This window comes from Coturnix japonica, chromosome 26, assembly GCF_001577835.2.
Source record: "Coturnix japonica isolate 7356 chromosome 26, Coturnix japonica 2.1, whole genome shotgun sequence".
NCBI classification, from domain to species: Eukaryota; Metazoa; Chordata; class Aves; order Galliformes; family Phasianidae; genus Coturnix; species Coturnix japonica.
The window spans coordinates 4085668-4108425 of record NC_029541.1 but is presented as its reverse complement, the minus strand read 5'-3'; the positions used below and the strand labels follow the sequence as shown (position 1 = coordinate 4108425).

Below are 22758 nucleotides of genomic sequence, written 5' to 3'. Positions count from 1 at the left end.
CAGGGAGCTTCCCAGCCACGCTCTCATCTCCAAAATTGGATGGGTTTTGAGGACATTGGGGCTCCTGACTCTCATTTTGTGCCTGGGATCACTGATTTGCCTGCAGAGGCTCGGTGCCTTGTTTGGCAGCTGCTGCGGAGCTCAGTGTGCTTTGGGTCTGTGTGTACAAGTGGTTATCACATACAGCTGCCTTGGATTTAGGAGAAGCAGAGGACCTTGGAGTCGTGCTGGGACACGGCCTGGCCCCTGCTGTGCCCCTTGCAAATCCAGGCAAACTTGTGCACCTCCGGTTCCTCTTCTGTAACAGCATAACAGAACCACCACTCCATTCCCAAACCCTTGCTGTGTAAACCCAATTCCCTGAGCCAACAGATTCAGCCCCTGATGTCCTGCACATAAGGAAGCCTTTCAGGTATATTTCTCTGCAGAGTCCTGATGGTGGGGTGGTGTAGGTGGGGAGGAAGGAGGTCCATCAGATGTGTGTTGGTAAGGGCTTCTGTGATGATAAAGGATCGAAGAACAGCGTCTCTTAAGAGATCCTTAACCCTCACCCTAAAGGCTTTTTTGACCTGGGAAGAGATGCTTGCATTCAGTCTGTCTCTGTGCACCTCTGCTTTGCAGTCACACACTGTATTAAGCTCTGCCAGCCTCTTCCTGCTCACCCCTTCCTTCCCTGCAGCCATGGGCAGTGGGACAGGGGCTGCAGGCTTTGCTGCTGGCTGCGTTTGTCAGATCTGGGTATTTGAGTGTGCTGTGCTCAGTGAATCAGGCTGACGCAGGCAGTTGGTGTGCTGCATGGACAGCAGTTACCTCTGGGGCTTGGTGAGATACCTCTGCACTTGGCTTGAGATGTGAGAAACGTGTCAGGTGCTTGGCTGGGCAAAAGAGGAAGAAATATTGGCAGTCTGCATTTGGCTAATGGATTTTAGTTCCAGTAAAGTGTTGGGTGCCAGCTGTATTTCTTGCATCTGATAGCACTAATGGCTTTGTCCTTCTTGCCTCGTGCTCTGCCTGAGCTCATAGCCCCCTCTGTAGGTTGAAGGGCTTCCAGCTCTCATCGGCCCCAGCTGTAGCAATGAATGCCTGCCTTGCTTCTTCTGCACGTTGTCTGTGTGTATGGGCAGTGCTTCTGTCCAGGCTGGCTTGGATTGAAGCCCTTTATTCCTGGTGAGGTTTGGCTGCATGTCCTCAGACAGGTTGTGGTGAGCTGCTCTGTGTGCACACGGGGTGATGCTGCCCATCAGGCTTATTCCTTCCTCCAGGAAATAGTGAGGTGTAAAGGAACCTCTCTGAGCCCACTGTGCCTCTGTCCCGTTACTGTTTTCTTCGAGGTGTGCTTTGTCACCTGACTATTGCTGTCAGAGGAACCAAATTGCTTTCCTTGCTTTCTTCCCTCAACTTCTACTTATTTCTAACCATGTTCTGCCTGCTGTTCCCCTTCCCCAGCCCTCCCTGTGACCTTTTAAAGGCAGGATTCCCGAAATCTGGAGCGGGAGAAGAAGGAAGGAGCTGAGTTGGCTGAGAACGAGCAGCTTATTTTAATCAGGAGTTGGGATCGGGCTCTTGCTGTGGGGCACAGAGGCTGGCAGTGATCTGCTCCCGTGTCATCCTCGGAACATGCACATCTCATGGACCTTTCTGGCTTCAGTCGGCTGTCCAAAGCATCTGTTCCCTTTCTCTTTGTACAGTTAACCCCTCCATTCCCCTCTCCAAACAGCCCCATTCATTTTGCCTTCATTTGGAGTGGTTTCTAAACCAGAAAGTCTGAGCTTGGTGTTACTGCAGACTTTTCTCCTGTAAGAGCAGAGCGACATTTATGAGTGTACAAAAGGTGGAGTCAATAATATGTTTTTAAAGCAGATTCAGGAACTCAGGGGAAGGAGCTGCTGTGGTTTCGTTCCCCCACGCCAGAACCCCGACTGCCTCCACAAAGGCTGTAGCAGGCAGCGAGCCCTTTCCTCACCTCCCTCTCAATAAATTAATTCTCACGCAGCCACAAATCACTTGGAACCGTCAGAGCAGACCTGTAACATCTTTGCTTTGAAAACCCGAGCCGTGCAGTCCATCACCGAGCAAGCACTGAGAAGTCAGTCATTTCCACTGGAGGGTGATAAAGCTGCCGTCTCCCTCCCCTCTCCTGCGGCTTCTGCTGCGAAGGCTGCTTGCTGGATGAAAAAGCTGGGAGGGGTAAAAGAGGATGGAGAGAAGGGAGGGACAGGCGATGCGAGAGCAGCAGGCAGGACGGCGAGCGTGGAGCTGGCTGCCTTCAGACAAAGCACTGCTGCAGCTCTGCAAGGACACGCCATCACTGCCTGCACCGGGAGGACCCGCGGGAGGGAAGGATGGAGAGCCGGGGCGAGATGGAGTTTAGCACGGCAGTACCAGGTTTAGATGCTGCCCTTCTGCACAGGCTGCTTTAGGGGAGGGAGGCAGCGACCCTTTGTGATCTCTGCATCTCTGGTGCTGCAGTGTGTGCTGGCAGGGCTGGCCGGCTCTCCCGACCCCAGCTCGCTCGGAGCAGCTGGATTCCTTACCCCGAGCATCTCCAGGCAGCGCCGTGAGCTCCGCACTGTGCAGCCATTGCAGTGGGCGGGGGTGGAAGGACGGCTCGGAGGGTTCCACACAGCTGCAGGTGACCTGAAGCTTCAAAGAAAGCAAATTCAGTCTTGGTTGTTTTTTCTTTTCTTGCCCATCTTTTTCTTTGCATATACCCCTGGAGCACAGGCGTGCTGCGCAGACTGAAGAAAATCCTGCTGTCTTGCATAGCAAATGCCCTGATGAAAAGGAGATCTCTGAACTTTTCTTGTCATCTCTTAAGCTTCTCCAGAGGAAAGTAACAAGTCCACGTCTCTCTTCCCAGCAGTGAGGGAAGGAAAGCTTGTCTGTACAGCTGCTGGGAAGATCCTCATTTACCAAAGGCACCGGGAGCTGCAGAGGACTTGATCTTGGATCTTGGACTTGAGCTGCCGCAGGAGGAGCAGAGGGTGTGCTCGCTCGTCTCGTTTTGTTTGTTTGTGGCTTTTAAGCAAGGAACTGAAATGCCTCGTTCTCTGGAGCTGCTGCCCCTCTGAACTGGGGGCTCACATGCAGCAGCCACGCTCAGCTGAAGAACGTGAAGGAAGGGCAAACAGCAGCATGCAGCGGGCAGCCGGCAGCACTGGGTGCTCTGGTTCCTCTGTCCTCCTGGCTGTCAGCTCACGTGGAGGGGTAGTTGGGCTCTGCCAGCCCAGCATGAGCAGCGTGCCCAGGTGCCATGCGTCCGGATAGGCAGTGACATGACTGTGTTGGGACCCTTGGATTCATGCTCGGGGTCACTCGCTCCTCTGCTCCTCCTAATGCAGTAACGGAGAGAAAGAGCCCTGACCATGGTTTGCCTCTTTCAGGACTGCTTGGGAAAGAAAAGTATAAGCCCTTCTTATCTTCTGCTGCAGTTTGTGTGCTTTCTTTGTCTTGCATGTCTTCCTGTGGACAGCTGCTCTAGTCTGGCTTCTGCTGCTTTCCTGAACCTCCGCCGTGTGCGTTGTGTCTCGGCTGCATGAAGATGCATTTTCTCTCTAGCTATTTTGTGCCCCCGATGCTCCTGGCCCTCCCTGCCGCCCCGCTGGGCAGCGCGGCGCACCCAAAGCCACGTGGAGCAGAGGAGCCACACGGCGCTGTGTGATCCTGAGCAGCACTCGCAGTCGTGCCCGGCGGGGAGCAGCAGGGCTGGAAGTTGGCTGCCCTCCTCCCATCCCTTCTGATGAACCAAGAGAGCACCAGCATCACTGTGGGGTTGGGCTGTGTGTGTTTGCCTGGCAAGGAACTGCCCGAGCCCTGCAGGCGGTGCATGTGATGATGTCCTGCTCCCAGGACGCTTTGCTCGGGGTTCCTTTCTGAGTGCTCGCTGGGATACGATTAGACCCGGAGCCTTTGGATGTGCTGGAGGCTTGTTGTCCATGCTCTGTGCACACAGGAGGAATAGTCTGCCAGCCCATTGATTGTACTCTGAGTGTAATTGTTTGAGTTTCTCGATGGTAATGACTATGATGTGGCAATGCCATCTGTCTTCCTCAGAGTGCCGCTGCTACCGCCTTAACAGCTTTTCCCTTTTCAAGCGTCTGCCGATTCCTCTCTCGTCAGGTTCACGGATGCTGGAGCAGAGCGTGGGGGAGTGGCTGGAGTCCATCGGCCTGCAGCAGTACGAGAGTAAGCTGCTTTTGAACGGCTTTGATGATGTCCGCTTCCTGGTAAGTGCTGGGCTGGGACCCGTGTGTCGATGGTGGGATGCTGGGCCCTCCCTGCTTCAGGTCCTGCAGCACAGCTGGGTGGGCTCAGGGCTGTGCAGAAGGTTGGAGTGAAGGAAGTTGTGAGGGTTGTGTTGGTTTGGGTGTTACGGGTTTGGGTTTTTCGGTGTCTTTCTGGTCTAAGTTTGATTCTGCCGCCTCAAATCCCTGCTGTGTGATTTGCTGGAGGAGTGGGGACTGAGGTTTGTTGGTGTGTGAAGAAAGCAGGCCGTGCTGTGGGTGGGAGGCCCCTTGCTGTTGGTATCCTTGCTCTGAGCTCGTCAGCAGGGCTTGATGAGCTGCCCCTAATTGCCCTGGCACTGCTGGCTCTGAAACCTAACGATGAGAGCAGGCTCGTGTTTCACATGGTAGGGATTTCCAGTAAGTGGTGTGCTGAAATGGTGCTGAGCTCAGAACCTGGAGTGGGACATTGAGCTGGGAATGGGGAGCTGCGCCTTGTTGGGGCTTAAAGAAATGCCTTTGGGTTTTGCAAAAGGAATTGCTGAAGCTGGACATGAGCCTTTGGATGGGCTGATGGTGGCTGTGTTGGGAAGGGAGCAGGGGCACCTCTGGGCCAGCACTTTAGAGAATGCTCACGTGTGATTCATTAGTAGTTCCTGGCCCAATAAACATTTAAAAAGCCATTAAAGGAGCAGTTAATATTTTTCCCCTCTCAATAAAATTGCCCAGATTTGACAACCGTGACCAATTCCCCCCGTCATTGAGCTGCCAGTGTGAGCGTGGGGGGAGAAAGGGAGCAAAAATGAGTGCGCTGAGCTGGGATTTTCATAGGATCCCTGTCTGCAGTCGTTGCTTTGGGAAGCTTTGGGGTCTCACTGTTGTGCCCTCAGCTTGTGGAGTGCTTCTCATCCCCTCATTTCCAACAAGGGCAGGGCAGACCCCACAGGTTCGCTGACAGATGTCTATTCCTGTGGCCAAGCACTGCTGTTGCTCCCTTGGCTCTGAGATGGGGCTGGATGTGGGGCCAGGGGAGATGTAGGGCAGTGGAGTGGGGATAACTGAGCCCAAACCTGCACCTCCAAACAGCACAGGGAAGGAGAGAACTTGGTTTCAGCCATCACTGTCTCAGGACAGACTGTGTGTTATCCCTGTTCAGGCTGTAGCTCTGCCTGCCACATCCAGGCTGGTGTAAAACAAAAGCAGAGGCAGCAAAATCCTTGACAAGATACAAACTGCCTTGAATTTACTGAGAAGGGAAAAAAAAAAAGGAGCTTTGTGTGCATTAATCTGTGAGAAATGGCTGCTTTGGCTCGTCCAGCTGAAGGCGCTTTGCTCTGGATGTTTGCTAAAGCCTTCATAGTCTGGGAAAGCTGTGTTTGGGTTTTGCATCTGTTGCTTTTAATAGCAAACACGTTCTGGTCCCAATCTTCCCCGCAGTTCTGTCTGCAATACGTGGGTTGGTAACAAGGCAGCGCAATGATGAGTCGGTTGGGATTCGTTGTGCTGCGCTGCTGGCTGGGGAGCACTGCGTGTCCTGTATGGAACTTTCTTTGCCTTGGGCCCTTCCTTAGCTGGAAAGAGAGAATGGACCGGAGCCAGGCTCTGGGTAAGAAGCAGCATCTGAAAATTGGGTAGTTAAGCGCCTGCAGAGCGCCCGGCTGGAGCGGAGATGCTGGCAGATTTCAGAGGCTCAGATTTTGGCACGTTCCTCTTTAGGGTCACCCAGCCCACACTGCGTCGTGCAGCGCAACCCCTCTGACTGTGCTTTTTTCCTTTAATGAGAAACCTGGAGTCTTGCAGGCTGCTTAATTACAGCGCAGGATGCGAAGCGCCGTGTCCTGGAGCAGAACCCTGCCCCAAAAGCTGGCTATCCACGGGTGGACCAGGCGAGCTTTAATGTTGGAGCTGGGGGTAGCAGAGAGGTGTGGGATGGGGAGGAGCACAGGGAGAGCCCTGGCCCCGTGCACCCTGTGCTGCGCTCAGCCTGCACAAGGTGCAGCACTTGTCACAGCAAATACAATCTCAATTCTGTCTTCAGAAAGTTTTCTTGATTCCAGTTGGCATTTCTGAGCCGAGGAGGATCGGAGCAGCAGAGAGGTGCTCACAGCTGTCCTCTGCTGCAGGCGTTTGTCCTTGGAGGACCCAGACCTGGGTGCGGGGGGCCAGGAGCACGTGGTGCTGGGGAGGTGATGTCTGAGCTGGGCATGGGGACCTTTGGTGTTGGTAAAAACCAACCCATGAGAAAAACTGCCTCCAAACCAGCAGTGCTCTGGGATTCGTGGCTGGAACTTCACAGCTCAGGGGCTGCTGGTGCTGCAGGTGAGCCTCAGGAGCACAGCACTGACCCAAACCCTGGCTGGGAGGCAGCACGGAGGGCCTCAGCTTTGTCTGCAGGGCGTGTTAAATGCACACAGCCTGAGAACAAAGCTCAGCTGCTCTGCTGGCAAAGGTTAAAAGATCCCAGCGCGTTTGCATTTAATTGTCTATTTTAGTGGCAGATTATTAATTTTTTTTCATTGGAGATGAAATCCGGATGGGTTTAAAGGACGCTCCTCCGAGCAGAGCTCGTGCACAATGGGCTGTAATGATGTATTCAGAGCTGCTACGCTTTGTCTATCCTTGTTAAGTACCCTGAGAATACAGACTGGCACTGAGGGAATTTAATGTGACACATAAAAATAAGGAGCGCTGGATGAAGCCGTGATTCGGAGTTTTTAACTGGCTCGAAGCCTCGCTGCATGGCAAGCAGTATTCCTCAGATCTGAGATGTCAGAGGTGGGAGAAGGCTGGTACCTCAACCCGGGCACTGGAAAGGGGCAGCCTGGAGAGGGCATGGGGCACACTGGCACAGCAAGGGCAAATGGAGGCAGCCTTGTGCCCATTCTGTTCCATGGGGCTGGTGGCTACCGTGTGTTTGCAGCACTCTGCTGCTCCACGGCCACCCGCTGCTTTAATTTGCTTCTGTCATTTGCTAAATAATTGTTTCTCTGCAGTCTGGCCTCTGAGGGCAGCACCATTGCTTCGGGCAGCTCTTAACACAGTGTTAATTCTATGGCTGTCCTGGCACTTATCTCAGCGGAGCAGCGGCTCTTTGGGGGCAGAGCTCTGATGCTGCACTCAAAGCAGGTGGTGCTGAGTGAGGTGGGTGTGCTGAGCAGCTACAGACAGTGCAGCTGGGGAGGAATTCCAAGCACTCGCTGCCCTTTGCAGAGGATAGGTGCATGTCCTACTCAGTCTCTTCCTGGAGCCCTGGCTGCTCCACATGCCCTTGCAGCAGGATGGTGCCCAACAGCTGATTTTAATGAGTTTCCTCTTATGAAACCAAAATGTGGAGCAGTGGAGCGCTGTCAGCTCAGCCCTTCTCCTGCTCCTCTCCTGGGAGCAGAGGGACGCAGTGCTGGGAGGGTCCGGGTGGGCCCCAGGGCGGTGCTGAGCTCATTGTCTGCAGTGCTGCCATGAAATCAGCTGAGAGCTGTGCGGAGCTGAGCCCAGTGCAGGTATGGTGGTGTTTCTGGGGTGGGCTGCCCCCTAAGGCAGGGAAAGGAGGAGAAATGTGACTTTCACATGTTATTCTGGAAAGAAATGGCATTTTCTCAGGGATCTGAGGGGCGGCTGCTGCCCTGTGTGTGGGCTCTGCTCCCATGTGCACCTTCCTGTCCCCGCAGGGCTGTAATGTCATGGAGGACCAGGACCTTCGGGACATTGGGATCGGAGACCCGCAGCACCGCCGGAAGCTCCTGCAGGCAGCTCGCTCACTGCCAAAGGTGAGCAGGGCCGGGGTGCAGCCCAACGTGGCTGTGAGGGAAGGGGAGCACAAAGCCAAGCATGGTGTTAGCTGCTGATGCTTCCAGCCTTGGGATCCCTGCCTCCTGCAGCTTTAACTCCTCTCTGCTTTCTGCTTTTGTAGCTGAAGCCCCTGGGCTGTGATGGGAACAGCCAGCCGTCCGTCCCCGCCTGGCTTGACTCACTGGGGCTGCAGGATTACATCCAGTCCTTCCTCTCGAGCGGCTACAGCTCTATTGACACTGTGAAAAACCTCTGGGAGCTTGAAATAGTCAATGTGAGTGTTGCCTGTCAGTGTTGGAGTGTTGTTGTGAATGTTGGAGGAAACATTTCTTCCCTGAAAGAGCAGTGCTGCACCAACACAGGCTGCAGGGAGTGGTGGGTCACCATCCTGGAGGGGCTCAGGACGTGTGGAGATGTGGCACTGGTTAGTTAGTAGGGATGGGTTGGGGTTGGCTTGGTGTATTTGGAGCACTTTTCCAGCCTTAGTGACCCCATGATGTCCCAGGAACTGCAGGCCCTGCCTTCCACAAACCACCGTGCAGCTCCCGGCACTGGCACCAGTTCTCTTTCTCAGCGTTGCCTCTCCCCCAGGTGCTGAAGGTGAACCTGTTGGGCCATCGGAAGAGGATCATCGCCTCGCTGGCTGACCGGCCCTACGAGGAGCCCCCGGCAAAGCCACCCCGCTTCTCCCAGCTGAGAGTGAGTCTGTGCAGGGTCCCTGGTGCTGGGGTTGGCTGAGAGGGGAGTGCTCAGAATCACCATCCTTCCTGTAAAGCTGCCATCTGGGAGCAGAAAGTGAGGATTCGTGTTGCTGCTGCTGCACGCAGAGCCTGGGGCCAGGAGGGTACAACCCTGCAGCTTCAGCCCAATGCTCCAACTACAAGAGCGCAGGTGGGAGGGAGGCAGCTCCTCCCAAACATCCTCTTGAGATGATGGGACTGAAGGCAGAGCGGTGGTGGGGAGAGGAGCTCTTTGTGCAGCCTCAGCTGATTGATACACTGGCTGGAATAGAGAATAGGCCATTTGCAGCTCTTCCTGGTGCTGCAGCTGGTGCGTTCCAGCGCCGGGCTCTGGCTGGGGAGCGGAAGGACGTCAATGGCAAATTAAGCAAGTCCGCTGAATAGGGCTAATGCGTGCTGCAGCTGCGAGCTCCGTGTGCTGCCTGCTTGGCACGTCCAGGCAGTGAGCGTTGCCTGCGGGAGGAGCCCGGCTGTCAGGCATCTGAGCTGAGTTCTCACTGGGCAGCCGGGTCCTCAGCTCCAGAAGGGGCAGCTCGGTGCATTGGAGCCCATTGCATTCAGAATGCCCTGCACGCCTGCTGCCCTCCTCAGACAGGGCAGGGCAAGGCAAGCACCTGCCCAAAATGGTCCTGGAGCAAATGGGTGTTGAATGGGAAATAAATGAGTGAGGGTGGTGAGCCTGAAGGCTGCAGGGCAGGAGCTGACCCCGATAGCTCAGCTCATTGCACCCTTTGTGTTGAGCGCTGGGAGGAGCAGCCTGCAGTGCCAGCTCCTGGTGTTCCTAGGGAGAAATAATCCCAGCCAGAAACCAAAGCACGGGGCTGGCAGAGCCGGAGGAGGAGCACGGTGTGCATGGGGCTGTGGCAGCAGCTAACCATGGTGGCTCTTGGTGTCTGCCTGTTCCAGTGCCAGGACTTGATGTCCCAGACGTCGTCACCTCTGAGCCAGAACGACTCCTGCAGCAGATCTGCTGATCTCCTGCTGCCCTCCGTGGACTCTGGGAAGAGGCAACATGAGCGTGGCAGCGAGCTGGCGACGTACTCCAAAGTTGAGCGCTACAAAGCACAGGTCAGTGGGTGCTGCTGTGCATCCTGTGGGCTCCTCTGTATGGCTCAGTGATGCATGGACCCGCTGTGGCTTCACACCTGCATTCCTTCCCCTTCCAGGAGGACCGTCGGGAGTCAAAGCTGACCCTGCGCCCTCCCAGCCTGGCTGCTCCCTACGCACCGGTCCAAAACTGGCAGCACCAGCCAGAGAAGCTCATCTTCGAGTCCTGCGGGTATGAGGCCAATGTAAGTGGCTTTTGGCTTCTACAGGTGGGGAGGAGGCTCTGGGTGTTGCACATGGAGGTGTCACAATCCTCCCTGCTCTATGTGTGATGTCCCTCTGCAGCCACAGCTGTTGGGTTGTGGAGCTGCTTTAGGGTTGGAAAGCTTCCAGCCTGAAGCCTTCAGGATATGAGTGCTAACAGATCCCCTCTTCCAAAACAGTACCTGGGCTCCATGCTGATCAAGGACCTCCGAGGTACGGAATCAACGCAGGATGCCTGTGCCAAGATGAGGGTATGGAGCCCATGGGACAGTCACAGCTGTGGTGGGTGACATAGGACAGAACAAGGGCTGCTGGTGATGCTGCAGTTTCCCACACCCTGCAGACAGGGCAGCACAGGGGGCCACTATAACCAGTGAGCTGATCCCTCATCAGCACTTTTCCCTATAGTTTGAATGTCTGTGCAGTGGGAAAACAGATGATTTCACTGGGATAAAAGGTCTAATATCGGGTCCCCATTCCTTTCTGTCTGCTTCCACTAGAAGCAGCTTTTCTTCCTCCTGGTTCAAGCTCCCGAAAGCCTGATGTTGTAGGGCCTGAGGGTCATTGCTGGCTGCTAGCAGGACTGGGGGTGGTGAGGAAAGGAGCACTGATTCACAGCTGTTCACCTGCATGTTCTTGTTTCTGAAGAAATCCACGGAGCATATGAAGAAGATCCCGACCATAATACTGTCCATCACATACAAGGGAGTGAAGTTCATCGATGCCTCTAACAAGGTGAGCTCAAAGTGCCTCAAAACTGTGCTCCCTGTCCCCAGTACACGTTTTGCACCACTGTCTGCTGAGCGTTTTGTTGTCCCCAGAAGGGTGATGAGTGCTTGTGGTTGTCTCCTACAGAATGTCATTGCTGAGCATGAGATCCGTAACATCTCCTGTGCTGCCCAGGACCCTGAGGATCTCTGCACGTTCGCTTACATCACCAAGGACCTGCAGACCAGCCACCACTACTGCCATGTCTTCAGCACCGTGGATGTGGTGAGTGGGATGGGGCTGCAGTTGAGGGTGTTGGGGCTGCAGTGAGAGGTCTCTCTTGGCCATTTCTGCCCTAAAAGATTCCTTTAGGAGTCCTGGCTCAAAACGCATTTACTTTGCAGCTCTGTTGACAAAGAGAATATTAGTATGGCTTCATTACTGCAATTTCTAGTGCTGAATAAACCAGGGCAGGAGATTTTCCCTCTCGGGGAATATTCTGTGAACAAAACCCTGATATGCTCTCAATTATGAGCAGTGTAATAGGCTGATTTAACAGCCTTTTAATTCACTGAGAGTGTGACAGCATTGCTCGCTTTTATTCCTGGGCAGAATCAGCTTTGCAAAACATTTGGGCTCTTTCTCTTTACAACGCCAGATGGGTTGGAGCAGCCTGTAGGTGGTCTCAGCTATGGAGCACGTGGGCTCTGTGCGATGTGAGGTGGCTCCTGTGCACTAACAGCTCTGTGTTCCCTGTGTTCTCTCTGAAGAACCTGACGTACGAGATCATCCTCACCCTGGGGCAGGCGTTCGAGGTTGCCTACCAGCTGGCCCTCCAGGCCCAGAGAGCGAAGCCTGTGGGTGCTGCAGCAGGAGAAACAATCGAAACAAAATCTTCCAAACCGGTGCCTAAACCACGAGCTGGCATGAGGAAATCCACAGTACGTACATGCGAGCCGGGTGCTGTGAGTTGGGCTTTCTCCTGGGCACAGCTTGCTTAAAGCTTCATGGTGCAGACATCCCCATGGCCTGTAGCATCAGACCTGTGGCTCCGCTTGCTTGTGTGGGCTTTTGCATGCCTGGGCTTCCCCTGTAGGGTAGGACAGGCTGAGGGGATGTAGCCTGGGCTGGGGGTTTGGGTGCCCTGCTGGATCCAGCTCCGCTTCCATGTGCAAAGATCAGTGGGTAACCTGCAGTTTGCAGCATGGTAGTGCCGCCGTAGCCAAACCGAGCCTAGCTTAGAGCTGCTGAGGAGCAGGGACTGCTGCATAAGCCATTGCTTTCCTTTAATGTCTCCTTTTGTCTGTGTTCTGCTTGCTCCCCCCGCTCAGGTGCCGCTCCCTCCCGACACCCGCTGTTGTTACTGTCACACCTGTACAACTCACCGCCCCTCCTACCTGCCGCTGCAGTCTGTTAGTCCTGGAGCTAAGGTCTTTACCCTTCTTCCTGCCATCTTCCATCACCAACCCACCTGGGCTGCTGCCCCGGCTGCCACCGCTCCCCACACCTCCCACCATGGCCCCGTGTCCTCACTGCTGCCTTCCCCCAGCTCATCCCAGGGCTCAAATTAACCCCAGGGACACACTGCCCCCAGCTGCTGCTAACGCAGAGCAGGAGCTCCCAGCTAACTGTGCTGATCTTCCCGGTGTCGTTAATCTTCCCCTGGGATCCTGATTGAGGAGGACAGGATGAAAAAGCGTTGCTTGGTCAGGGAGAGCTCACCTGCCAGGAGCCGTCTCCTCTCCTCTTGTTTTTGTAGTGCCGTCTCTGCAGTGCTGAATTTTTCATGCTTGGTTGTGAAATGAGGTGAAGCTCTCGCTAATGCTAATGGGGGCTTGCAGGCCTAGCTCAGGAAGTAATCCCAGGGTGCTGGGCTGAGAGCGATGTGCTTAGAAGTGTTTCAGCTGTGAAGGACTCAAATGCCTCCGCAGTGAGAGCTGCAGCCCTGCACACATGGCATGGTTTGGGGATGGGCATCTGCAGCCTCTCTGTGCTCTGTATTCCCATTTGCTCTGCCCCAGCTTTGGGCTCCCGCAGGCACATGTAAGCTGATGCTCTCTTCTCTCCTTCGTTTCCAGCTGGAGCCTCCTGAAGTGGACCAAGATTCCCAGTCTCATGCCAGTGTCTCGTGGGTCGTGGACCCCAAACAGGACTCCAAGCGGACCCTCAGCACTAAGTATGAGACCACTATCTTCTAAAGCAAACAAACCCCGTGTCCACCTATAGTCTAACCGTGCCTTTGCGATCTGATCTGTCTGCTGTTCTAAACTCCCTCTTCCTCCAGCTGCTCGCACTGAGCCCCGCGTAGGCACTACGTCAAAGGCAGCAGCACTTAAGAGACTGTAGACTTAAACGGCTTTTGTACCTGATCACTGCTGAACACTGTGAATTCTCCTTACTCGGAAACAAGGGTAACACGCTGTTAGATCCCTGTGAGGTGGGAGGTGCAGAGGGGTGCAGGCTGGGGGCATCCAAGACGCGGAGCCAGGAACCTGCCCACCGTTGTCACGTCTTTCCCCTCGCTCTGGCACTGTGACTCCCTGGGGTGACGTGGCACTTCCCCAGGCCTTTTCTTCTATTTCACCTTCTTATCCTTGGACTGATGGAGACCTCTTGTCTCTGCGGTGCACGCTCTCCTTCCTCCTAGCTCCTCTACTTCCTGACTGAGCCACGGCTGCACACTGTTCCAGTGAAGTCACCCCTCTCCTCACTGTCACTCGAATCGACACTAACCACTGTGATGCTGTCTGCAAATAACACCTTCACTAGATTTCCTCACGGGGACCCTGCCCACAGCCTCTCTCCTCAAACCATGGAGCAGAACAGCTGCTCTGCTGCAGGCACAGCCTTGGGCTGGGTGCCACTTTCCCACTGTGAGCTCGGGCCCTTCTTAGGGATGCGAGTGCCCTGCAGGAGCTGTATGGCTGCGTGCATTTCTGTCCCTTATAGGGCTTACCCCCATTGCCCTTCTGTTCTTGCTCACCAGATCACTGTGAGCTATGGGTGTAGTTCTCACTTTGCGGGTTGTAAAGAGCTTGAGCACTGAAAGGCACATGCTGCTGGCCCCATGCTGGACGGAGCAGTGGTTGAACCGTGCTGCTGGGGGTGCAGCAGGCAGAGCTGTGCTGTGCTCAGTGTGTTTCCTGTAGTTTCACGTTTTTGCCAAAGGGAGGGATGTGATTGAAATCAGTCTGCTGCCGACCCAAAGCCTATTTTCGGTCTAGAAACATTGCATGATGAGGGCTGTAGGGATCTTGAAACATCTGTTGCCTTTCATCCATGAGAGCAAGGATTTTGGTTAGAAATGGCCGCGTGTCAGCAGGCACCTCAGCCTGCCCTGGCACTTTCCCAAGTGCATGTGTTTTTTCTTGGGGAGAACATCCCCATTGCTGTGTATCCTGGTAGAAGCCACTTTTGATTCCAGCATATGGCTGGAAGTTGTTTGTATGTGTAGCAGCCCGGCGCTGCTTCTCCCCATCTTGCTGTGTCCCAACAACTGAGCTGCTCTTTGCCTCGGTTTCCCTGTTTCAGGATGGGGACACACACACCTACCTCTCGGGCTGAGGCTCTCTGTCCCCACAGCTGCTTGAGGGCCCTTTAGTGAAAAGCATTGCAGCTTCCACACAGTGGCAGCAAATCCATTGTGCTCTGCTTTGCTCTCCAGCAGAGAACGGAGCTCTTAGTCCCAGAGTGATGTTGTCTCACAGCCCAGCTCCTTGTGAGCAGCGTAATGTAATGTTCTGCTTGCAAAATAATTCTTAGATTTCACCCCAAATCTCCCTTCACAATCACCAGTTGCCATCAGAAGTGAATGGCCAGAAGAGCAACCCTGAGTTGCTGACACCTGTTACCTGGACTTGCTTGTTCTCACTCCTAAGCTCCACTGCAGCCTTTGGGCTTCTGTTCCCCAGCCCTGTGATGAAATCAGATGTTTCAACATCTTTATTGAGCTCTTCCTCAGGAATGGGTATGATCTTTCAAATCCTTCATGGCTTAATGGCGTTGGGTGGCAAACTGACTTCAAAACAAGGGCTAGGCTGATAGGAATCCAAATGAGAGGACTCAAGGGATTGCCTTAAAGCAAGGGAAGCAAAGCTTAGCTGTGTGTGTGCAATTTACGTGTCAGGAAGCTCTTAACATAAAGCCAATGGTCACACTGCCATGCCCAGAATGCTGCAGTGTCTGCAGAGCTCAGTGGCTTTCCAAGCTGTAAGAGTGCCCTGAGGCATTTCTATCCTTTGGATCATGAGCTGAGTTCATGATAGCAATGGTAGTTCAGCATTTACTGTGCAGCTGCCCAGACGTATGCCTGCTCTTGGAGGGTCTGAGCTCTGCACTCCCCCTGCTTTCAGCTGGGATCTGTCTGTTCCTCCTGACACCGGCTCACTGGTGCATGTGCCTTTCTGAGGGTGACTCTGCCCCAGCCGGGGTGGCAGGCAGCCCTGCCTAACTGCAAAGCTTCCTCTGCGTCCATAACCCTCACGGTTGTCTCATCTCCTGGCTGCACGCCTCGTCTGTCCCGGCACTTGTGTTTGTATGACTCGGAAATCATTCATTCCATTATCTTCCTTTCTGTTTGCCTCTGAAAAGCTGAGCTCCGGGCAGCTGTCTCCTACCACGGAAATGTAGTAACGGGGCAGAGACCTAAGAAGGAGCGGCCTGCTGACATGAAGACCATCTCCATCTGGCACTGGTGTCTGCCTCTGAGGGTGTGCATGGCTGCTCAGTGAGGGCTCCCAAAGCAGAGGGGGAAAGGGATCCCAGCCACCAGCTGAGAAAAGCAGCTCTCCATTTCTAGCAAAGGAAAGTTGAGACTTCTGAGGCCGAGCGATGTCACGTTTTCTAGTGTGAGACAAACTGCTTTCAACCCGTTTCTTTTTTACACGCAAGATGATAAAGAGCAAATCCAGTTCACAGTCTAAATGTAGCACTGCAGTGGGTTTTTTTTGGTGAGGGGAAAACAATGATTTACTGAGGATCTGCACAGTCCAACAAGGAGTACAATAGAAAGTCTTACCGGTGGGAGCGGTGTGTGCAGCCATTACGGTACTTCAGTTTGCTTCAGTTCTGGGTGAACAGCGGAGAAACGCCCAGTTCCTGGAGATCCTTTCCTCCGGTGTGGGAAGCCTTGCAGGGTAAGTCTGTGTCCTTTGCAAAGCCACTCCACGCTTTTATAGCCAATGGAAATCACTTAAGGAAAAGTCTGCGAAGGATCTCTCACCTCAGAGTGGCTGCGGCCGAGCATTTACTGATGGTACAAAGCTTGCTTCCCTACAGAGAACTGTTGCATTGCAATACTTGACATTTCTATGGCAAGGACACAACTTCTTCCCATTCACGCACTGAATCCCTGGAGAGGAGCCCCTTCTCCAGCCTCTTGTGCACCTGTCTCGTTTTTAAATGCAGTTATGCCCTGAAGGGTTGGGTGGTGTTTTTATTTTTTAAGCTTATTCAATTGTGACTTAGCACTTTTCTTTTTAATACTAGCTCATTATTTAATCAGTGCAACCATTTCGGAAGATGAACAGAAGAGGAGTTACGTTTTGGGCATTCCATTGGCACAGTCCATACCCTGGGAGGAATCATATCAACCCATGGTGGCCTGGCCCCCAGGCGCTGCCATCTCGGAGCTGTGCTGCCTGCTTGCTTTCTCTTTGAATCCCTTTGGGATTTAACAGTAGTTTTGGCTGTGGCCGATGTGTTTTCACAGCTCTGTTCCCCTGGAGGGAGGGGCTGTAAGGAGGGTTGTGATTTTTAGTTCTTCCAAGGCAAAAAATGTAGCACAGCACGTTTGTTAGGATCTCCACAGTTGTGGTGGTGGTTGGGGATGTGGTGTCCTGCTGCTTTACCAGAACGATATGCCCTAATAATGTCTGTTTAACTCCTGTTGCTGCTGTATGTCAGGACTTCATAGGTCTCCCTAGCCAGGAGGACTAGGAGAGAAGTGAACCATAATCCCGAGGGCACAGACCTGTACATGATGAGGGGGAAGCGGAGATTATTATTATTATTATTTTTTACATCGATGGATTTAGGAAACCTAACATTCCTTGTTATGCGTATGTTGCAATTCATGCTGGTGTAAGTGTAAATATTTGGTGTGTAGGCAACAAGTCTTTTTGGAGAGATTGCAAATTGAACCTCTGCTTGGGAGGAGGGACACCCTTCTGTTCTGACACGAGCTTTGTGAAGGTTGGCTTGGAGGTGAAGTGGTGATGAAGACTCCAATCTTCAGGGGACTGGACCTTGTGACCCTGGTGGTTCTTTCCAGTCCTGTGTGTAATTCCATGGTTGTCTTTAGTGATCCAGCAGTTCTTTAGCCAGATACTCTTTCTCACTTCCTAGACAGCGGTTGTTTTGGCAGTGCATCTTCCCCTTTCGTTTCAGTGGGGTTTTTTTGAGGTACTCACATGCTGGAGGCTGATCCTGGGCTGTGCCAGTCGCCAGCTCCTGGTGCTTTGTGAGCCCATCCATTACACAGTATTTTGGCCCTTCCTCCCCGCAGGGTTTCATGGTTTATGGAGGGAAGTGCAGTGCATTGCTGGTGCTGGTTAGAACCTCAGTGCACTTCACTGCCCACTGCCTGCCTGGGGACACCCACTGCCCTGGGTTTTGTTTCACAGACTCACAGTTGGGCATGTCCAGCCTGAGAACTCGAGAGATCAACTGTGTTTGTTCTTTCTTTTTCAGCAGAGGAGGGGATGGATTTTTTACTTTCCAAATCGAAGCTGCTTTATCCTTAATTTTGTATTTACAAAAATAGAGAAAAAAGAAAAAAAAAAAAGCAAAAAAGCTCCTTGTAGCTGTTTGAACTTGCTTTGGGATTTTCCTTTATAGGAGAAACAAGTGATGCAGTTTGGGTGGGATCTGTGCCTGTTTCCCTCCTGGGGGGAGGACACGGCACCGAACAGGACGTGCCTCCAATGCAATGAGGTGCTGTCACAGGGCTGCAGTGGGACACAGACCAGATGCCAAATAGTACTTCCAGACAACTTGTTCTGTGTGCAGCTGATGTGGCTTTAATTGCTTTAATGCTCCTTCCACCCCACTTCAGAAGCTTCCAGCAGCAGAACTTCCTCTGCCTTTCTTCTGCTTGCATCATTCCCATGCATTCAGGTCTTTATTTTACAGCGAGCGCAGTGTTTGCAGCACTGTCTTGTTGCAACAAGTCTCCCTTTCAGGGCTCCTATTGGCATCACCTGCTGCATTTTCAGTTTATTTTTCTCTTTCTAAAGGAAGTACATGTGCTGCCCTTACAAAGCAGGTCTTGCTCAGACACTTTGCTCACCCGTGGAAGAATAACCTGAGATTCCCTAACAGGGCAGAGTTCAGTTTGCAATGTAGACATTTTTGCTAATTGTGATGTATGACAGTGGGACTGATTTGTAATACAAATGTTATTTAATCTGTCTGTATTTTGATACTTGAATTTCCTTTTATTTCCTGTATATACAATTGTTAATCTGTTTGAATTTGTCTGAATTTTAAACATCTTGTGGTACCAAACATAACCGATCTGTGCAACAACATAGACTGACCTCACGACAACAAGGCGAGATTGTAAATATTCCTGGGCTTCCAGCAGTCGTTTTGTTGTTTTCATAATTGTACAACTTAGAACAGACTGAATTAATAAACAGACTTAGACACACGTTTGCCGTGTCGTTACTGTGACCTGAGTGTTACACAGCAGCCCTTGTGTTCACCTGCATCACAGCAGGACTCTTCTCTGCCTGACCAGAGCAGCACAAGCAGGTAAGAGAAAAGGGTGAGGGTGGGCTGCTCTTTTTGCAGCTACTGATCCTGAATACAAAATCCTTTTCAGACTAATTTATGTGTAAAAACACATCTGTGTGTTCTTTACCTGCAGCGTGATGGTCTCCAACCACCCCGTCCATGGGAAAAGCTGATTTTAACCCCTTTTAATGTACACCTGCGAGGGCTGTTCCATTGAGGGTGGACTGTCAGGACCCTGGTTTAGCAATGATCAACACAAAGCAATGCTTTGCAGCACAGCAGCCATTGGTAAGTGTAACAGCCACTGGTAAGTGTAACAGCAGTTTGGGCAGTCATTGTATATAGTATTTACCAGCAAAGATTTTTGGCATACCAAGAAGTAGGACGTTTTCACTATATAAAATTAGAGCAAGAAATCCAGGCATTTAAAGACAGGTGAAAGTTCAGGGTTTTGTGTCAAATAAAATCAGGCTGATGTGAAATACTGAACACGCCGGGGGCTGCTAAATTTATACCAGATGTTCCATCTAATAATTCAGTAAGTCGGGTTTTCAAGCTAACGCTGAAATATATTGAGCAGCTTTAATGATCTTCAATACTGTGTGGCTTTATCAAATCCAAACCGTGTCCCTGGGCCGTGACTTACATTTCAGCAGAGCAGGCTGCAGACCCACCGCAGAATTAACACCTTGAATTAGGGAGAAAGAAAGAAAAAAAGCCTGTAATTTCCTTGCAGGTTTATAACCTCCAGTTTCCTTCCCTGCTAAATAGTAGGGGGGAGTTTTTTGGGGGGAAATACAGCAAGAAGGCTGCTGGCTCTGGAGCTTCTGCTGCCCCATCAGTGAGTCACTGCATTATGTGTACTGCGGGGGGTTATGGGCTGCAGCTGAACAAAAGGCCATGGCCGGCTCCCATTGCCGGCTCCCATTGCCCTCAGAGGAATGGCAGGAATTTCTGCACCATCCACAGTCTGTGGGAGTCACAGCAGCAGCACGGGGCTGGTTGTTTTTGTACCAAGAGCTGTGTCTTAGCAGCTGTCAGCCGGCAGGGTATTAACCTTAGACCTGTCGGAGTGGATAACATGAGCAGGCCATGCATTTGGTGCTGGGGGGGCTCCAGGCAGAGCTGGGTTCGCCCATTGTAAAACAGCTCTGTCCAGTCTCTGAAAGGCTGAGGAGCTCTGGGTGTTTGGATGGAGAAAAGCTGAGGATGGAAGGCCCAACACTGGCACCATGTGGGGACAGACAACCTCATTACACACGTAATTAGTTACAGCCTCACAGCTGGGCTGTGTGAAGCTGCAGCCCTCCTCACCCACTGCAGCTGTGATGGAGAACAGCCTGTGCGTGTTTTTAAATGGTTTCCACCATTGCCGTGGGTTTGTAGCGGGCTGAGGGTACAATTAATGCAGCTCAGCTGATGAGTTGGAACCCATTTAGTTGTGTAAACAACTCCATGCCAGGAGGGGCTATAGCCATAACCTGAACCCATGGCAGTCCCTCTGTGCATGTGCAGCACAGGGTTGCGTTAAAGCGACCTCCTTAAACCAGCTGATTTCCTCAGGCTCCTACGGAGCTGTAAAATTATCCCATCAAAAAGCAATAAGGGGAGAGTGCTCGGCTTGGGCAATGCTGCAGTGACAGCAGATAACGACCAGCCCTTGGCCTGGGGCTGGATGCTGCCAAGAAACAAGCTGGGAAAACCCCAGTGTGCAGACAGCCCTTTCCTCTTGCTCAAAGATAGAGCAAGATAGATAGATCCCTGCACGTGCAGGATCAGTGACACGGTGGGCTCATCCCAAGGAGTTGCTACAGACATGCTGGGGGTCAAGGAGGCTTTGGGGGTTGTTGCTTTGCTCCGAGCACCAGGAATGGGCTGGCAGGCAGCACTGTGAGATATAAAACCAGTGAGGTTTTTGATGGGGACAGTCTGGTCCAAATCCTGTCTGGGAATTCCCCACAGTTCTCCCTGTTTGGCTTCATGTGATCCCACTTCTGCCTCTTTCTGACCTTCAGCTTCATGCAAAGAAGCTGAGATGCTGCTTATGTCAGAAAATAAAGCAGTGCAGCTCACTGATAACTTCAGTTTGCTCTCATCTCCCCATTTCAGAGCACGGTCCAGGTCTATAAGTCCTGAAGTCCCAGAAGAGGCAATAGTTATTTTGCATGGTTATTTTCAATTCACCCTTTAATAACCTCCCAAGTTTGTAACCCCTGTGATCACATCACCTCTCCTTCAATCCAAGCATCTGCCCTGGAGAGCAAAGGGCTCCGAGTGCCATCCCTGCACATCCCAGCACTCTGCACAGCAGCACCCTGTGCTCTTGCTTTGCTGGGTGCCGCAAGGTGGCAGCGGGAGGGAAGGGCCCTCTCGTTCAAACAGAAATACCTTTGGCCGCAGCCAATGGAAAGGGGAAATGGATTTTTGGTTGAAAAGTTGGCGTTGTTTTTTCAAGTCTGACGAATGTGAAAGTCCCCATTTAAAGGAGGCGAACCTGCAGTGAAGTCGGTCACTGTTTACACACCCACGCGCCGACTGGGGCGGCCGAAAGCAAACTTCCTGGTGTATCCTGCTCCAAATCACCTGGGAGCGGAGCTCATTGAGCAGGGTTGTTTCAGTGCTGGATGCCGGTGTGAATATGTGGGCAGGCAGCTGGATCCTGAGGAGCTCGTAGCTCCCCTGCGGGCCAATGAAGTGTTACTGTCTGTCTTATCCGGGTGAGAAGATGGAGGTGCTGGGCTGCACAGTTCTGGTTTGGTGCTGAGATTGCTGGAGCTGCTGGTTGCAGTTTGGGAGCCGGTTGGGTTGGCGGCTTTCCTCTGCTGCTTTGGCATGGATGTGTTAGGTGTGTACGTGCCCGCGGTGCGCTACATGTTTCACCAATGACTAGAGCAGCTATTAATTCCCTCCTCCTAAACCAGAGCGTGACCATCTCCACGAGACACCCCATACATGCGGGTTGTAGCCGCCTCAATCTGGGTGCACGTGTCCGGGCGGTGGGGTCTGGCCACCTTCAGCAAACCATTGCTCACCCAGCCCAGCCTCCTGTGGCCAGCGCCTGATGTCAGCGCGTTGCGAGCCGACCCGTCATCGTGTACTCAGGGGACAGGTCAGCTCTGGGTAAACTGAGGCTTGGAGGGCTTCACTTTGTGGTCACAAAGTCAGCCTGGTGCCAAAAGGTGCTCGCCGCGCTCCTTTGCCCTGTTGGATCCTTGTTCAAGAAACATGGAGCTGCAGCGCTGGGGGACGTGCATGTTGGGGATGGGTAGATGGTTGGACTTGGTGATCTTTAACAGCCTTAAGGATTCTCTGCTCCTGTACGTGGTTTGGGGTGTTTTTGGCAAAGCACCGGCTGGCTGGGCGCCTTTGGATAATCTTTGTATTTGCTGACTTGACTCAATTCTTGCTTGGTGGAGAGCTCGGCTCCGGCGATGCCGCGGTGTGGGGAGGCCCGAACCACACACAGCGTTGGGGCAGGGATTCCAATCCAAAAAGAAAAAAAAAAAAAAAGTTCAAAGGTGTTTTGGCTGAATGCGGTTTATCTAAATTGCTTCGTGTTAGTTAATCTGGATTAACGCAAATGCTCTCGGAGTGGTTGGCTGGGGAAAGGCTTGTGAAGCAATCCCAGCAACGATGGGCTTCTCCAAAAAGTGAAAAGGGAGGGAATTAACTCTGGGTTTCCCCGGGGCCGTGTGAGCCCCTCTCTGGGCTGGCGCGATTCTGTAGGGAACTCCAAGGTAAATGGGAGGTCAAGCCCAGATTTGGACGTGGTGGTGGGTGCGAATGTGACCGAGGGAGCCATGTGATGGGGCCGACGTCCTGCAGAAGCAGCTGATCTCCCTGTCCTCTCCTCTCCCAAGGGCTGGGATTAGGAGAGATTTTACAGCTGAGTGGTCAGCCGTGCGTTAAGATGCGGTTTGCAAAGGCTCAGCCTCTTGTCTGAAAGACTTTATAGGGTTCTGTGGCCATTTTGTGCATCAGCAAGAGCGCTCACACCACCTGGGGAACCTGTCCTTGGGATGGATGGATGGATGGATGGATGGAAACTTCCCTCATTGAGAAACACCCCAGGGGGGGGAAACAGGGACTTGGAGAGAACTCCAAGCTGTGTGCTGCAATGGGGAAAATACAGAGCTCCAATGGAACTGCCAGGGAAGTTGTATGCAGGACCCAGGCCTTGGGACTCCCTCCTCCCCCGGCCCCAATGCAAACAGCAGATTAACAATTTATTTGACGTGTTGCGGCTGGTTCGT

At 52.8% G+C, this 22758-nt stretch overlaps 2 protein-coding genes across 16 annotated transcripts in view; both read left to right on the top strand.

Moving 5' to 3' along the window:
• Window positions 1-18728, top strand: part of ANKS1A (ankyrin repeat and sterile alpha motif domain containing 1A) — a 64240-nt gene extending 45512 nt beyond the window's left edge. For 4 of the 14 annotated variants that reach the window (XM_032449240.1, XM_032449239.1, XM_015885149.2 and 1 more), the window contains 13 exons: window positions 4120-4226; window positions 7889-7987; window positions 8131-8283; window positions 8601-8708; window positions 9656-9817; window positions 9916-10041; window positions 10240-10311; window positions 10709-10795; window positions 10916-11053; window positions 11539-11709; window positions 12100-12198; window positions 12847-12944; window positions 18639-18728. In XM_032449240.1, coding sequence (XP_032305131.1) covers window positions 4120-4226; window positions 7889-7987; window positions 8131-8283; window positions 8601-8708; window positions 9656-9817; window positions 9916-10041; window positions 10240-10311; window positions 10709-10795; window positions 10916-11053; window positions 11539-11709; window positions 12100-12198; window positions 12847-12944; window positions 18639-18678 — 1460 coding nt within the window. In that variant the 3' untranslated portion in view covers window positions 18679-18728. Of the gene's footprint in view, window positions 1-1490; window positions 3403-4119; window positions 4227-7888; window positions 7988-8130; window positions 8284-8600; window positions 8709-9655; window positions 9818-9915; window positions 10042-10239; window positions 10312-10708; window positions 10796-10915; window positions 11054-11538; window positions 11710-12099; window positions 12199-12846; window positions 18421-18638 lie in introns of those variants that run through there. The other 10 variants (XM_032449243.1, XM_032449241.1, XM_015885144.2 and 7 more) reach the window with 8 other exon arrangements.
• The window catches only part of SCUBE3 (signal peptide, CUB domain and EGF like domain containing 3), a 36375-nt gene continuing 32295 nt past the window's right edge, over window positions 18679-22758 (top strand). For both annotated transcript variants that reach the window (XM_015885154.2, XM_015885152.2), the window contains exon 1: window positions 18679-18793. In XM_015885154.2, the coding sequence (XP_015740640.1) occupies window positions 18694-18793 (100 nt within the window). In that variant the 5' untranslated portion in view covers window positions 18679-18693. The remainder of the gene's footprint in view (window positions 18794-22758) is intronic.